Genomic DNA, 17,592 nt, shown 5'->3' on the forward strand with positions numbered 1-17,592 from the left:
AGGTGCATATTTTTAATGTTTCTTCCACCACTACTGAGATGGTCATATAATTATCCCTTTTATTCTTTAAAGATGATGAATTACATAAATGATATTCAGATGTTAAATGAACTTTGTATTCCTAATATAAGGTCAACTTGGTTGTAATTAAATTGTCCAAAAATCACAATACTGCTAGATTTCTTTTCCTAACTTATTTCTTAGTACTTTTAGGTTCATTTCATGGATGAGATTGTAATTTTATTTTTATTCCTCATAAAATAAGTTGGAGAGAGTTTATTCTTTTGCCATTCTCTGGACAAGGCTGTATTAAAAGGGTTATTTTTACCTCATCTATTTCATAGATTAATCAGTGAAGTCATCTGGGTTTGTCATTTTCTTTGTGGGGATATTACGAATTATGAATTTACATGAAATTAAGGGTACTTTGATTTTCTATTTTATCTTGGACCAGTTAAGTTGTATTTTCTAAGAATTAACTCATTTCATGTTAAGATTTTCAAATCTATTGACAGATATCCTTTTTATATTTTTAAATACCTTTAGAAAATGTGGTGATGTGCCCTTTTCTTACTCCTGGCATTGATTATTTGGAACTGCTCTCCTTAATCACTCACAAAAAGATTTGTTAGTTTTACCAAGCTTTTGAAAAACTTAAGTTTTGGCTTTGACTATTTCATCAATTTCTGCACTTGTCTTTATTTTATCTTTCCCTCCACTTACTTTGGGTTTAATTTGTTCATTCCAATTTGAAATAAATGTTTAGCATATTTACTTTTTATCCTTACTATCTACTACATGCATTTAATGATATATATTTCCATCTAATCATGGTTTTAGAATATATTTCGAAGATAGTTATTTTCACTATCAAATAAAAATATTTTCTAAAAGCTATTGGGATTTCTCCTTTTACGCTGTATTTTTAACTGCTTATTTTAAGATAACTTCAAAGTTAAATTTGCAATAGTAGAGATCTCACATATACCTTTACACAGCTTAGTTTTTCAAATATTGCCTCCTTGTAGTCCTTTAACTCAATAATAATTAGTATGCATTTCCTTACAAGGACATTCTATTATTTAACCATAGTATAATTATTAAATACAGGAAAATTTACACTGAGATAATACTTTCATCTGATCTATAGACCACATTCCAATTGTTATTTGTCTCAATAACGTCCTCCATATCATTTTTTTCTCCCTCTCGTCCAGGATGCCAGAGGATCATGTGCTACGTTAATTTTCATATGAATTGCATGTCTTCATTTTCAAATATATGGAGAGTGTTATCATCTATTATTGTTTTCCAGATTAACTGCATTGAGTTTACATAAAACTTTATACAATTTAATCTTCTGAAATTGAAGACTGCATATGGTTAAATTTTTTTATTTTTATATTTTTTTATTTTGAAAAGAATGTCTATTTTGGGGCATAGTGTTTCTTAATACCTATGAGGTCATTTGCTAATTGTATTATTTTAATCTTACTGATTTTTAATGTGCTTATTCTGTCAATTATTGAGAAGTATGTTAAAAATTTCCCACTCTGTTTTAAGCTGTCATTTTTCTTTATATATTTCAAGGCCATGGGGCACATATTTACAACTGTTACAACTTTTAGATAAATAAAACCAATTATTGTTATAAAGTTTCCTTCTTTATCTCAAATAATGTACTTTGGTATGCCAGCCTGCCTTTGGTTAGTGTTTGTATGACATGTCTTTTCCTGTCATTATTTTTATATACATAGATTTTTAATATCTCTTTAAAAAAGCAAACAGACTTTCTATTTTCTTTCTTAACCAGCATGAAAATTTTAAATTTAGAACATTTTATTCATTTACATTTATTATAATTAGAAAGTATTTATAGCTCTTTTAATTTATCAAGTCCTTATTAAAATCTGTTCTTTGATACTATGAGCAACTAGATGTCAACAAATTGGACAATATGAAAGAAACAGATACATTCCTAGAAACATATAATCTTCCAAGACTGAGTAAAGAAACAAAACCTGAACTGAGTGACTACTACTAATGAAATCAAATTAGTAATCAAAAAACTCCCATCAAACAAAAATCATCCCGGACCAGATAGCTTCACAGGTGAATTTTACCAAACAGTCAAAGAAAAATTAAATTAATACCTATTCTTCTCAAACTATTTCAAAAAATTCAAGAGCAGTGAAATGAAGGCTCCCAAGGTCATTCTACAAGATCACCAAAGCCATTACCAAAAAAGAAAATTATAGGCAAATATCCCTGATGAACAGAGATGCAAAAATCCTCAAAAAAAATATTAGCAAACCAAACTCAGCAATACATTAAAAAGATCATACACCATGATCAAGTTGGATTTATTCCCAGGACAAAGATGGCTCAATATCCGCGAATCAATGCGATACACCACATTAACAAACTAAAAGATAAAAATCATATAATCATATCAATAGATGCAGAAAAGGTGTTTCACAAAATCCAGTATCCATTTATGATAAAAATTCTCGGCAAAGTGGGAATAGGGGGACCTTCTCTCACCATAATAAAGGTCATATATGACAAACCTACAGCTAACATCACACTTAATGGAAAAAGCTAAAAGCACTTCCTTAAGATCAGGAACAAGACAAGGATGCCCACTTTCACCACCTTTATTCAAAATAGTACTGGAAGTCCTAGCCATAGCAATCAGATGAGAAAAAGAAATAAAAGGCACCCAAATTAGAAAGAAGGAAAACTCATTACGTGCAGATGACATGATACTATACAGAGAACTCTAAAGATTCCACAAAAAAACTGTTAGCACTGATAAATGAATTCAGTAAAGTAGCAGGATACAAAATTAATATTCTGAAATCAGTTGCATTTCTATACACCAATTATGAACTATCAGAAAGAGAAATTAAGAAAATAATCCCATTTACAGTTACATAAAAAAATACATCTAGGAATAGATTTAACCAAGGAGGTAAAAGACCTCTACTCAGATAATTATAAGTCACTGAAGAAAGAAAAGGAAGGAAATACAAACAAATGGAAACATAAAGGAAGAATTAACAGTTAAAATGTCCATACTACCCAAAGCAATCTATAAATTCAGTGCAATCCCTATGAAAATACCAACGGCATTATTCACAGAACCAGAACAAATAATTCTAAAGTTTACATGGAACCATAAAAGACCCCAAATATACACGGCAGTCTTGAGAAAGAAGAACGAAGTTGGAAGTAACAGGCTATCTGATATCAAACTATACTACAAAGCTATAGCACTCAAAGCAGCATGGTTCTGGCAATAAAACAGACACTCAGTTCAATGCAACAGAACAGAGAGCCCAGAAATAAACCCACGGCTATATGGTCATTTAATCTATGACAAAGAAGGCAAGAATATACAATGGGGGTAAAGACAGTCCATTCAATAAATGGTGTTGGGAAAACTGGACGGATACATGCAAAAAAAATGAAACTGGACCACTCTTGTTTTTTACCCATATTCAAGAATAAACTCAAACTGGATTAAAGACTTAAATGTAAGAACCGAACCATAAAACTTCTAGAAGAAAATATGGGAAGTAAACATTTAACATTGCTCTTAGTAATATTTCTTTGGATATATCTCCTTGGGCAAGGGAAACAGAAGAAAAAAATAAACAAATGGGACTACATCAAACTGGAAAGTTTTTATATAGCAAAGGAAACCAACAAAACAAAAAGACAACTACTGAATGGGAGAAGATATTGCCAGTGATACATCTGATAAGGGATTAACATCCAAAATATGTAAGGAACTCATAAAACAAAACAAACAATCCGAATAAAAAAAATGGGTAGAGGACCTGAATAGACATTTCTCCACAGAGGACATACCAATGGCCAACAGACATATGAAGAGATGCTCAGGTTCTCTCATCATTAGAGAAACACATATTGAAACTACAATGAGAAATCACCTCACACCTGTCAGAACAGCTATCACCAATAATTCAAAAACCAACAAGTGTTGGCGAAGAAGTGGAGAAAAGGGAACCCTTGTGCGCTGTTGATGAGATCGCAAACTGGTACAGCCACTACAGAAAAGTCAAAGTTCCTTAAAAAATTAAAACCAGAACTACCTTATGACCCAGCAATTCCACTTCTGGGTATTTACCTGAAGAAATCTAAAACACTAATTCAAAAAGATATATGCACCCCTATGTTCACCGCAGCACTATTTACAATAGCAGAGATACGGAAGCAACCTAAGTGCCCATCAATAGACAACTGGATAACGAAGTTACAGGACATACACACAATGGAATGTTACTCAGCAATAAAAAATGAAATTTTAATATTTGCAACAACATAGATGGACCTAGAGGGTCTTACGGTAAATGAAGTAAGTCCAACAGAGAAAGACAATACCATATGATTTCACTTACACATGGAATCCAAGGAACAAAATAATGAACAAATAAAACAAAAATAGACTCGGATATAGAGAACAAACTCATGGTTGCAAGATGGGAGGGCAGATTGGGGAGCTGGGTGAAAATGGTTAAGGATTTAAGAAGTATGAATTGGCAGTTACAAAATAGTCACAGGGATGTAAAGTACAGCATAGGGACTATAGTCAATAATGTTGTATTAACTATGTATAGTGCCAGGTGGGTACTAGACTTATCGGAGGAATCACTTCATAAATTATGTCTCTAACTAGTATGCCATATACCTGAAATATAAAATATTGAATGTCAACCAATAATTGAAAAATAAAATTTTTTTAAGAGTAAGAAAAATTTTATTTTAATGTTTCTTTTTTTTATTGGCCTGTTTTTAGACTAATTATTCTATTTCCCCTCACCATTTTGATAATCATATACACTTTTACTATTCTTTTAGCTACTATTACATACAGAGATATTACAAAATGCAGATCTTGACTTAACCTCTAATATTTTGTATTTTTATCCTTTTCCTAAATTACACATAAGCCTTAGACCATAAACTCTACATCCTAACATATCTGCTGTGATACACAACACACACGACACAGACCGACATCTTTGTTGCTTTGTAAGTCAACATTTAGATTTACTCATACTTTAACTGCTCTTACTCCATCATGCATCATCTACCATTTTTCTTCTGAATTGGAAAAAGCATGCTTCATTCTAAAGAGCACTAAAGTCAATTCCAGCCAAATGCTGATATGAAAGTATATGAGACCAAGGGCTCCAAGAGCTTCCATTTTCTCAAAATACCAAAGATGTGGTGTTTTTGCTGTTGTTGGTTTGTTTGTTTTAGCATAAAATCTTATTTTACAACACTGGTAACTAATTCCACATATTTTAAAACAATGAATAGGCCAGTGGTTCTTATTCCAGGGTAATTTTGCTTCTTAAGGCATTTGGTCATGTCTGGGGACATTTTTGGTTTTGACAACTGGGAGGATGCTACTGGAATCTAGTGAACAGAGGTCAAAGATGCAGCTAAACACCATACAAATGCACTGGGAAGCCCCCCATAACGAAGAATTATCTGGCCCAAAATGTCAATACTGCCAAAGTTGAAAAGTTCCTGAATAAGCAAGGTAACGTGGTGCTGGCAAACAAAACATTATCTGCAGACTGCCATTTCACTAGGTGCCAGCAGTCCTCTAAGTCTTCATAAAGCTGTAATATAAATCTATGTATATAATGAAAGATGCTGGTACCTATGCTCTTTATGTTCTAATAACTGGCAGTCCCGACAAGTCAGTTTGTCACATGTTTCACAGTAAAGCTTTAGCTGCTCCTTCTTATGAAAAGGACAAAACACGGGTCGCTGACTGGTCACACCAACTGCCTCTGTAGAAACAATGGGAGGCAAAAAAAAATTAACATAATTGAATAGTAAATATTAGATTGACTATTCAAACTCAAATCCAGGAAAATACAAACACTTTCATCAACATCACTATCACCAGGTTTTACAGATATTAAACATTAAATATTTTCAGCACTTCAGAATGAAAATATAAATGAGCTTTTTCACTTTCCAATGTATAAATTCAAATTAATTTAGGAGAAAAAGAAAATGTGTAGTTAAAAAAATGGTTTATGGAATTAAAAAATCTTAAGAGCCCAGATAAATGAGTGTGAACCAATTAGATGTTTTCCATTCCAAACATGGAAGAAATTTTTAAAAATGCAATTCAGAACAACTAATAAAAATGTATACAAGGTCTAGTAAAAAAATTACTTCCCCACTTTTGCAAAAATTCTAACAGATGATACCCATTAACACAGAAATAATCATTAAGTTTTCACTATCATATTATAGTCATCCATGTATCTTTTCAATGGGGATTAAATATCCAAAACAGGGATAAAACTGGGCAATGCTTATGTTAAACAGAAAAATCAGAATACAAATAAACACAATGATTGGTTAAACAGTAAACACTAGTTATCTCACTGATAATTAAAGGTAATATTGAAACATTTCAAAATTAATCCACCTCCAAAGATAACCACTATTAAAACCTGGTATACATTCCTCTGGTTGTTTTTCTATGTAAGTATGTATACTAGTAAATATTTTATAAAATTTAAGTAATTTATAAAATTTAAAGAATGGCACTACACATACTTCCTTGTAAAAGTGTTTTTATTCACTTTATCTTAGATACCGTTCTTTCTGTGTTAGTAAATACATCTGTATCTACTTATTTATTAACGATATAGTATCTCGTCAAATAAATATTACCACCTGCCAGTGGACATTTGAATGTTTCTCATTTTTCAATATTGTATGGTAATGCTGAAATAAACATGAAATGTATAAACCATTGGATGTTTCCATAATACAAATACCTAAGTAGAATTCTTGGGTCAATAAATGGTCTCCAAAGAATTATACCAATTTGTATTCCTACCAGTGTAGAGTGGCTATCACCTTACTAATGGGGTATTCTCAATATTGTTAATCTTTGCCAATTTGATAAGTGGGGGGGAGTGATATCACAATTTTTGAATGTATTTAACAACTGAGGTTGAACAATTTTACACTTTTATCAACCACTTACATTTCTTTTAAGAATTGTCTATTTATAACCTCCATCGTTTTTCTGTCCAATTATCCTTCTTATCAACTTGCAAACATTTAATGAATTGCCTGCCAAAACTCTGATTTTTGGTATTTTTCCAAGCACACCATTAGAATTTTTAATAGAAAAATTTATCCGTTCTATGACTTTAGTTTTTGAGAAAATTGTTTCTAAAAAGGCTTTCCTTTAATTATAAAAATGTTTACTTTCGCTCATACAGTAACCTTTTATGGTTTTTTATATAAATGAACTTATCTGAATTTTCATATATTACCCATATTTAAGACATATTTAAATGTGTGCCAGCAAGTAGAATGAGTTAACAGACTGACATTTGCTGATCATACTATAATAAAACTATAAAGTTGAAACCAGAAACAAACAAAACCCATGCCTGGGAAAATTTTCCTTTTTCTTTTAATGAATTCGTGGGTTCATAATAATCACACTGTTTAGCAACTTCCTTTTTTACATTTAATATACATCATGACCCTCTTTTCATAGCATTACTTATAATATTCCAAAGTAGAAAATAACAGATACAAAAATTCATAAATCCCCAACAACTTGGCAACCATAAATGCAGAAAATCTAAAAAAACAGCAGAAATCAAAGTAGCAAATCATAAATCAAGCTTTAAACACTTATAATTTTAAGAAAAGTGGAAATAAATATCAAATATCAAAGTAGCAAATCATAAATCAAGCTTTAAACACTTATAATTTTAAGAAAAGTGGAAATAAATATCAAGTGTTAGTAATAGAAATTTAAAACCAAGGTAAACTGACAGGGATTAAAGATAAATTAGTGAACTAAAAAATATATAACATAATTAGATAAATTTAAAAGTTGTTTCTGCGGATAAAAACAGAGAGATAACCTATTACCTAGTTAGATTAAAAAGGTAAAAATACATAAAATTGAGAATGAAAAAAATGGAAATAACCAGATAGAGTAAATTACCAATATATTAAAAGAAAATTAAAAGCATAACACATTAATACCAAATGGAATTAATTCCAGCAATTAATGAAACATCTATGGAGACATCTGGTCAATGCCATAAGGTCCATGATATTTGGTCCTTGACATGTGCCATTATGAATCAGGCTAAGGCAAGAAGGGTTATTACTGGCAATCAGCCACAAAAGAACTATTGGACCAGTAAAACATGATGTTTTTATGTATTAATCCTGTAAACCAAAAGTATAAATAAATGTTATGGGCCATGAAGCCAAGAACATTTCCTAAGCGTGGATGTTTCTGACAAGACCAAATGTCATTTAGTATGAACCAAACATGCTCCTGGACATTTTAGACAGGACCAAATTTCAAGGATCTTTCGGTGTGGATCAAATGTTCAGTCAATGTGTGGACAGGACCAAAAGTCCTGCAAGGACTCCAGCAATGCAAAGATGGTTCAATGTTAGTAATATGAACATCCTCATAGCTCCTTGTGCCCTTTTCCTTGATGTTCGATTCATGTCTTCTGGGCATCATAGTTGATAGGGTGACCATTAGCTGGCTTGGGACATCCTGGTTTGTTCCTGCTATACAGGCATAACTATTTATAAAGCTTTTGATTTAGATAATTAGGATATCATATCACTCATTTATAGACTTTATTTATCGAAGAATTTAGATCCTGACTCTCAGTCATTCTCCTAGTAGTAAGTCTCATCATCATCCTGAATGATTTAGAAGTCCACGGAGATTACCACATGAAGACAAGCCTCTCAAACTTGCTTATCTTTAGAGACCTGTTCTTCATTGTAGCTGCTTATTCCATATAATATACATCATGGCCCCACCCCAGATTTTTGATTTTAACTATTCCACTCTACAATCATTAATTCAAACATCCCACTCTAATAACTTCTACTTTCTAAACTTCCAATTCTTGCTTAACCACTCTCACTGTATTTCATCAATATCTCTAATCCTTAACTATTTCTTTCACCCTATCAACTGACACTATCAACTTTATACAGTTAAAATCCCTAAATCCTTCATTTTGATACATGACATTACCTGCATCTCTTGCCCTGCTGAATTTCTGGAACACGTGTCCAGCTAAACCCCAAATCTAGATAAGTTCAATTCTTCTCTATATCTATACCCAGGGTGCTGAGGTCTGGCAGGGGATGTTTTAAGTCCTACACATCAAATATAACCTTGATGTTACCTAGCAACCGTTCTGTTCCTGAAGCTGGAGTGTTCTTTCAACTGGAGTTATTTCAAATATCCTCCACATTCCTTACCTTTTATTATTTCCTGCTCTCTTTTTCAACAGATGATTGATCTCAAAGAAGTCTTGATAGCACTAACCTATTAAATTTACCTGAATCTACACCTGGCCTTTTTTCTCTTGTGTCTTTTCATCGGCATCCTCAGAAATTATACTCCCTTTTCCTTTGTCTCCAGACTCCTAGCCTCATTTCTGACTCCTCCTCCTTTTGAATCTTACTCTCCAGCTACACTCAACTTTCCCCGTCTGGAAATGTGTGCATGTGCTTCGGTTTTCCCTACCCTTCTCCTTTATGGAATGAATTATTTATCCTTGAAGTCCCAGGTTTGGCCTCCAACCTAAATCCCAAATCTGAGTTTAGTACTCTTTTCATGTGCTCCCACAGAATTTATGAGGCCCAATATATTTGCTAATTTGTTTATAGTCTTCATGATACTAATAACTCCTAAGGGTACAAGTGTCTGTCTTACTTACCTTTTCATCTCTAGTACCTAGCAAAGTTCCTGGAATATAGAATAGGTATACAAACACTAGTTGACTCAATGAATAAAAAGTAAAATAATTTTTAAACAAAAATATATTGATGAGCCATAAAGTTGAATAAAATTCTGATAAATGCTATAGTATGAATGAATCCTGAAAATACTGTGATAAGCGAAATGAGTCAGACAACTAAAGGACAAATACTGTATGATTCCACTTGACTGGAATATCTAGAATAAGCAAATTCATAGACAAATAGATTAGAGGTTAGCAGGAGCTGGGGGAAGAGAGGAATGGGCAGTTATTACATAACGGGTAGTTTCCTTTTGGGGTGACAGAAAAGTTTTAGACAGTGGTGATGGTTGCATAAGACTGAAAGCAATCAACGCCACTGAATTGTACATTTCTAAGATGATAAGTTTAAAAAGCAAGTATTTTTTTCATGTGCTGTACATTCACACCAAATTAAGGCATTTATAGGAAAAGGGGTTGGGAGTATGCCTATGAGGCAAAAAGGCTCAATATCTATTCATTCTTGCCAATATGTATAAGTATTCAAATTTCGATACAATATAGATCACACTGATTTTAAAAATCAAGAGAATATTTAATGTTTACAAGTGTATTAAAACATGTCAATGTAGAGAGGAAGAAAAGATGGTGGAAGGATAGAAGGGGAAAAAAGAGACTAGAAGAACTAATCCATTACCTGGAGATACTTCTTCTTTCTGTCTCACAGTGTGGTCTTTTGTGAACTTCACCCTTTGATGAGCTCTGATGCATGTCTTGCAGAGCCATTCAACACACTCTACACAAAACCCATTAGCTTCAGCATTATCCTCACAGCTTGTACACACCTAAAAGAAACATGTCACATCAATTTTTGAAAAAAACTAAAAGATGGTCACACCACTAGTCGTATGAAAATGATATACCAGCCATACTGATTCCATCGCTTACCTTAACAGTCCTCATAAATTAAAACTGATACTATGTTTTAAATCATAAACACATGAAGTGGAAATATAAGGACACTGGCCTTAGTTCAACAAAGCAAATATTTCAGGCATTATGTTAAGTGTTGAGGATACATCAATCGAAAAAGCAAACATGATCTTTGCTCTTGTGATACCTAGTCTCGTAGATGGAATATGGGTTCAAATCCCACTTCCTCCACTTACTAGCTGAGTAGCCTTGGGTAGGTTACTTAGAATGCATAAGAGCAACGACACAAATTTTACTGAATAGTTGTAAAGATTAAATGTGAGGCAGACAAACATTATTGGAATAATCACACTAACAGAAAACTACAAACTGAGATGTGCCATAAAGTAAAAGTATGAGTTGCTGTTAAGAACATATGATTGGAGAAACTGATCCATTTTAGTGAGGTCGGGGAAAGTGAGAGGAAGAGATTACCTAGGCAAGGTTTTCTCTAAGGAAATCATATTAGCACTAAGATATGAAAGTTGAGTCATCAATTACTGATGAAAAGCCTTTTAGGTAGAGCTTCCAGCAAGGAGAGCATGGCAAGTTCCAAGAAGTGACAGAAAGCCAGTACAACTGAAGTAGAGAGATCAAGGGGAAGACTGGCAAGAGAAGTTGGTGGCAAGGTAGACAGGAACCAGATCTAGTAGGATCACACGACAATTTGATCTGTCTAAAGAAGTCTCCTAAAAGCTTTTAAGTAAATAAATGACGTGGCCATATTTGCATTTTAAAAATCACAGTCACTGCAATGTGGAGAACAGATTAAAAAGGGGGCAAGTGTTTCTGCACAGAGACAAGTAGGAGACTTTTTCAGTGGTTTAGGTGAGAGTGGGTGGAAGTGCAGATAAATGAGGAAGATTTAGGAAGTAAAATCGACTGGTATGGAGAATGTACTGGATATAAAAGCTTGTGTAACTGTGTAGATGGTGCTCTCTGAGAACGGATATAAAAGTTATACAGCATACATATAAGCAGTCCTATGATATCATTTGTACTTGGGGAAAAAAATTTCCCTCAGTCAGTGGTTTACATTAATCAAATTCTAAATACCTGGACATTTCCATAAACCCAAATCTACCTTTTCTGAGCAATTATTATCCTCAACCTTTCTGACTTCATTTAATGCCGCTCCTACTTCCTAGAAATCATTTGAATTCCTTGAAACCTCCAGATCCTCTTACCTCCCTGAACGCCTCACAGGATCTCACCACCACGCTTTGTTTTGATTCTTAGCTTTCTGTTAGATCTAGGGATTGGTCTCATCTACTCTCTTAGCTCCTGCTGTCACCTCTATAACGATGTCCCCTAAAACAATCTCCACACTATGCTACAAAAAGGAATGAGGGATCTCTATATATACTGCTAGGGAGGGATCTCTAGTACTATATAAAGTAAAATTTAAAAAGCAAAGTAGCAAAGCACAGCATGCCACTGCTTAACTAAAATAAGATGGGGATGAGGCAGGATGACTTATTTGCTTATATTTTAAAAATAAAATTACTTACAATTATACATAAAATATCAAAAATGAAAGAATAAACCATTAAAAAAAGTAAATGGTTACTTATAAGGTAAAGGATAAATAAGGTAGATGAGTAGACAAGTAGATGAGATGGGGATAGAAAGTCTGAGTTCTCTGAATACACCGTGTTATAGATTTTCCTTTAGAACTACACAAATGTTTTATATGTAGTTATACAAAATTAAGTTTAAAAAATTAAGTCCCTAAACATCAAAAGCAAAATAAAACAAATGAACCTGCCTATCAAGTGGGTGGCTTAACCATGCGGAGAATTACTTATTTCAAGTGACTTTAAACATGATATGATTGAATCTCTCCAGTGTATACATGTAGTCTTGCTTTCTTTCTTTGTTTTCGGTTTTGACTGAAACAACTCTGTAATTTCTACTTTCAGCACCAACTCTATTCTCTATACTTTTACTCTGCAAGCCATATTTATGCTTCATGAGCTGGTTTCACCTTAGATTCACTTAGGTGGTGCTGGAGGGAGACTGCCATGCCAGAGGAAGAAGGGACTTACTTGATCATCTTAGTTGGCTTCCTATTTGCTAGCGATTTCTGTGAACATCACACCAACCAATGCTGCTTCACCACTGCTGCAGCAGTTCCTTACTATAGCAACAGTTAGCTTTGGCTTGCAGTTTTTCCAATACTTGGAGAACCAGGTTTAAGAGCTACCAGTTTTAGAAATACTAACACCACAGGCCTACTTCTATTCCTCCCAGATCTGAGATCTCAAGGCCAAAGACTCAGACCAGTAGTACCTTCTCTTCAGATGTTTGAACTGACATTCCTTAAGGCCCTTCCTCTGACTTTTAGTAATTCCAACCTTCTGCCTTTGTTCCCAAAGCAATCCTGAGAAAAAACAAAGTTGGAGGTTTCATACTATCTAATTTTAAACTACATCACAAAGCTATAATAATCAAAATAGCATATACTGACATTAAAAACAAACAGATCAATGGAACAGAATGGAGAGCCCAGAAATAAACCCACACCTATATGGTCAATTAATCTATGACAAAGAAAGTAAGGATATATAATGGGGTAAAGACACTCTATTCAATAAATGGTGTTGGGAAAACTGTACCAATACATGTAAAAGAATGAAACTGAGCCACTTTCTTATACAAAATGAACTCAAAATGGGTTAAAGACTTAAATGCAAGATCTGAAACCATAGACCTCCTAGAAGAAAACATAGGCGGTCGTCTCTTTGACATTGCTCTTAGTAATATTTTTTTGAGTATGTCTCCTCAGGCAAGGGAAACAAAAGAAAAAATGGGACTATATCAAACTAAAATGCTTTTGCACAGTAAAGTAAACCATCATCAAAACAAAAAGACAACCTACTGAATGGGAGAAGATATTTGTCAATTATGCATCCAATAAGGGGTTAATATCCAAAATACATAAGGAATTCATACAACTTCACACACACACACACACACACGGCAATTAGATTAAAAAATGGGCAGAAGACCTGAATAGACATTTCTCCAAAGAGGACAAAAACAGATATATGAAAAGATGCTCAACATCACCTATCATCAGGCAAATGCAAACTGAAACCGCTATGACAGAAACAAAATTGTAGATACAGAGAATAAATTTATGGTTGCCAGACTGAGGGCGGGGGGGGGAGGTAGTGAAAAAGGTAAAGGGATTAAGAATTACAAATTGCCATTTATTAAAATAGTCACGGGGATATAAAGTATAGCACTGGAAATACAATCGGTAATACTGTAATAACTATATATAGTGTCAGAAATGTCTAATCATTATGTGCACACCTGAAACTAATATTATATGTCAATTTTAATCAAAAAATTTTCAGTTTTTTAAAAATCAAACACAAATTAACATTACAAAAAGAATTAAAATGGTTCTTGATTGTACCAAAATTGACATAATATACCCTATAATATATAACGTACATTATATATTTATATATGTATTTTACATGTTAACACATTACTAAAATACATATTAACATTTATATTTTTATATATATTGAGAATATAAATAATTATATCAATGTAGTTAAGAACCAAGATTTCCAGTATTGGAGAAGTGAGATAAATATAAAATCAAAAAGGTAAAACCCTATAATTATAAATTGGAGTTATCAATATGTACTTTTGAGGTATTTTCTCATCTCCTTTTTAAAATAAAAAGTATTTGTTAACTCATTCTCCTGAAAGGCCTAGAAAAATGACCAACCCAATAGTGATGAGCACCCCTAACACCCATATTGTGGAAAAATGACCAACCCAATAGTGATGAGCACCCCTAATACCATTTTTGATTAAAGGAATCAAGGGTCCCAGGAGAAATGGTCTAGAAGAGAAAATGAACAATATCCTGCCAAAACAGAAAGCAAAAGAGACAGAAACAACTACAGGGATTTTATCAGATGGACTCAGTAATCAATGTGAGCTTCCCACTGCCACATGGCACGATTTGAACACCAATAAGCATAACTGCGACACATTTTATGATAATAATCCATGATTTCATAATGATAAACACACACCTACCACTCATTAGTCATTTCTGAAAAATGCTGAGAAACTATGTCACTAAATTAGCGACTAAAGGGAAAGAATCATTTAACCTACCTTCCCTGTTTGACCAAAGAATAGAGAAAGCTCTCTCCCTTTATATTCCAGCGAAGAAATAAATGGGAATGAAATAAATAGAATGAGAATGTCATCATTTTTCAAAGCTCTAATGAAATATGAGATTTTGGCAGTGATCATTAGTGGACATTAACATCAGGAAAGAGAAAAACAACCAAACACCATATGGCTCCTGACTGAAATACATATGGACATATAAAAGTATTCTTACGTGTCACTCCCCCTACTCCCCAAACACATGCACACAACCAATAGGACCTAAATCTAAACCAGCCTCTACATTTTTATTACCAATTTATACAAAATACAGGAGAGAGAGACGCATGTTGAATGACTTTATGGAAATGATCAGCAAAGTTTTGAATAAGGCTAACTCTACTGGACTAACAACTGTTTATCCAAAAACTATGTTAAAAAAGAAAGCCAGAGAGGCAAAGAGGTAATTTGAGATTAAATAAAAGATATTTTTGAGACAAATCAACCTAATGCACTGGTTAGATCTTATTGGATCCTTGCAGAAACTGTGTTAAGAAACTACAATAAATAGATTTGATCACTGTCTCAATGTTCAATGATACTAAAAAATTATTATAAATTTTACATATGAAACTAATATAGTGTTTATGTTTATAGAAAAAGTTCTTTTTCATAGAAATACTGAAATTTTTTAAGGATTATGATATAATGCCTGAGATTAACTTCAACATAATCTAACTTCAACATAATGCAGGTAGAGGGGAGTGTGAGGTTATCCTACATAAAATGAGTTGATGGCTATTGAGCTAGGTAATGAGTACATGGGAGTCTGTTACGCTAAACTGTTCCATTTGGGGGAGTGCTTGAAATTATCCATCACAAAAAAAGTTTTTAAAATTTTATCTCCAGCTATGAACGCTCTTCAGAGTTCCAGTGTGACCACAGATGACATGTCCACCTTAGTCTTACAAACTCAGCCACATTCAAAACCAACTCTCTACCTCTGTCTACTTCCCTGCCCCCTTTATCTCTGCTGAAAGACACCATCATTCTAGCAGTGAGTCCTCTCTCATCTTCCACATGTCATCAGGTATATCAATTTCTGTGTGGACTGCAACTTACTCCCTCCCTTCCTTTCCTTTCCTTTCCTTATCACCGCAATGCTAGTTCAGCTCTCACTACCTCTCTTCTAGTGCTTCAAATCCGACCTATATTATCACCCCTCCAGTCTTTATTCCCAAAATATCCCTATAAGCACCTTATTCTTGAAACAAATTTAATACCCTTCCCACCTCCCATTTATTTATCACTGGAGATGTCTACTGGACTTTATCTATAGTTTAATTGATAACTTCTTCCTATTATGTTTCCATAACATAAGCAGAGTACATTAACTTACTGAAATCTAATTGATTATACAGAAGCATAAAGCAGCCTCTTAAATTTGTCCTTTAGATTAGAATCACTTCAATTCTCATGTCATGACTCCACCCTATTGATTATTTATGCTGCTTTGGTTTCAAATTTTCTGGATTGAGCATTCATATATACTACTGGAGTTCACCTGATGAAGTATACTTGGTGTGTGATATGACTAACAACATATATCTAATATAAATATCACCTATGAAGCAAAATGACATGGCAATCCAGGCGACAAAAAGAAAATCAGTAGTATTTAAAAAGGAACTTTCAGAGGAGTTAAATATTTGACACTGTAGCACACATAAATGATGAAGTTGCCATTCCTTAAAGCTAGTTTCACAATTAGAAAGTTTATTTCCTGCACCAAACTCTGTTTTGGCCTTTGATGAAAGTTCACATTAGGGAGCTGTGGATACTTTTAAAACAAAAAAGAGGTATTTTAGTAGTGGCCATGTTCATTTAAAGTGAACCCTAAATTCTTACAGTTTCTCCAAGGGGAAAAAAAGCTGAAAATGAAATGAAAAATACAGAAACTTAGCTGTGTTATTACTGAAGAGTCATCTTTTAACTCTTTAAAACATTACTTTTTAGATTTTTACATTTTATATTAATACTCATTTTGCCATTATCAGACCTTCTCTCCCAAATTAAAGGAAATGCCTAGAAAAACCATCAAAGAATCATGACCCAAAAGAATTATACACTATACTTAGCACATACTGTAGAATTAATCATAGCTCACATCTACTGGAGCACTATAGTTCATCAAATAGAAACGTGACATTTAGATTTAAGGAGCTAACAGAAATGTTCTACATGTGGGTTTTGAAATAGGGGAAAAAGCACCATTGGATCTCTAAATGCAACACCTCGGACAATGCTACCAAATGGGGCTCTTGAAGAAGTACCATGTAGAAAAGACCTTCTTAAAATGTAGAAACCACACTGATCTAAGACATGGAATTTTTCATATGTACCATTACAGAGTTTATCATTAAAATAGAAAATAATGAAAAGGAGGGGAGGGGGGAGCCTGACATAAATCTAATTGTCAATACAGAGTAAAATTAAAAAGAAACAAAATAATGTCAAATATAGAATAATGGTTTTCTCTGAGGGGCTAGAGAAGGTCTGAGTGTAATTAGGGCTTCTGTATTGGCAGTATTTTATTCCTTAAGATGAATTATTCATTATTTTTTATATATCTATATACCTTTATGATATAACATAA

At 33.3% G+C, this 17,592-nt stretch overlaps 1 protein-coding gene across 1 annotated transcript in view; it reads right to left on the minus strand.

Moving 5' to 3' along the window:
- The window catches only part of TRIM24 (tripartite motif containing 24), a 120,385-nt gene that overhangs the window by 41,398 nt on the left and 61,395 nt on the right, over nucleotides 1–17,592 (minus strand). The window contains exons 3-4 of the mRNA XM_011359563.2: nucleotides 10,516–10,663; nucleotides 5,702–5,834 (exon numbers count right to left, since the gene is read on the minus strand). Coding sequence (XP_011357865.1) covers nucleotides 5,702–5,834; nucleotides 10,516–10,663 — 281 coding nt within the window. The remainder of the gene's footprint in view (nucleotides 1–5,701; nucleotides 5,835–10,515; nucleotides 10,664–17,592) is intronic.

This window comes from Pteropus vampyrus, unplaced genomic scaffold (assembly GCF_000151845.1).
Source record: "Pteropus vampyrus isolate Shadow unplaced genomic scaffold, Pvam_2.0 Scaffold48, whole genome shotgun sequence".
NCBI classification, from domain to species: Eukaryota; Metazoa; Chordata; class Mammalia; order Chiroptera; family Pteropodidae; genus Pteropus; species Pteropus vampyrus.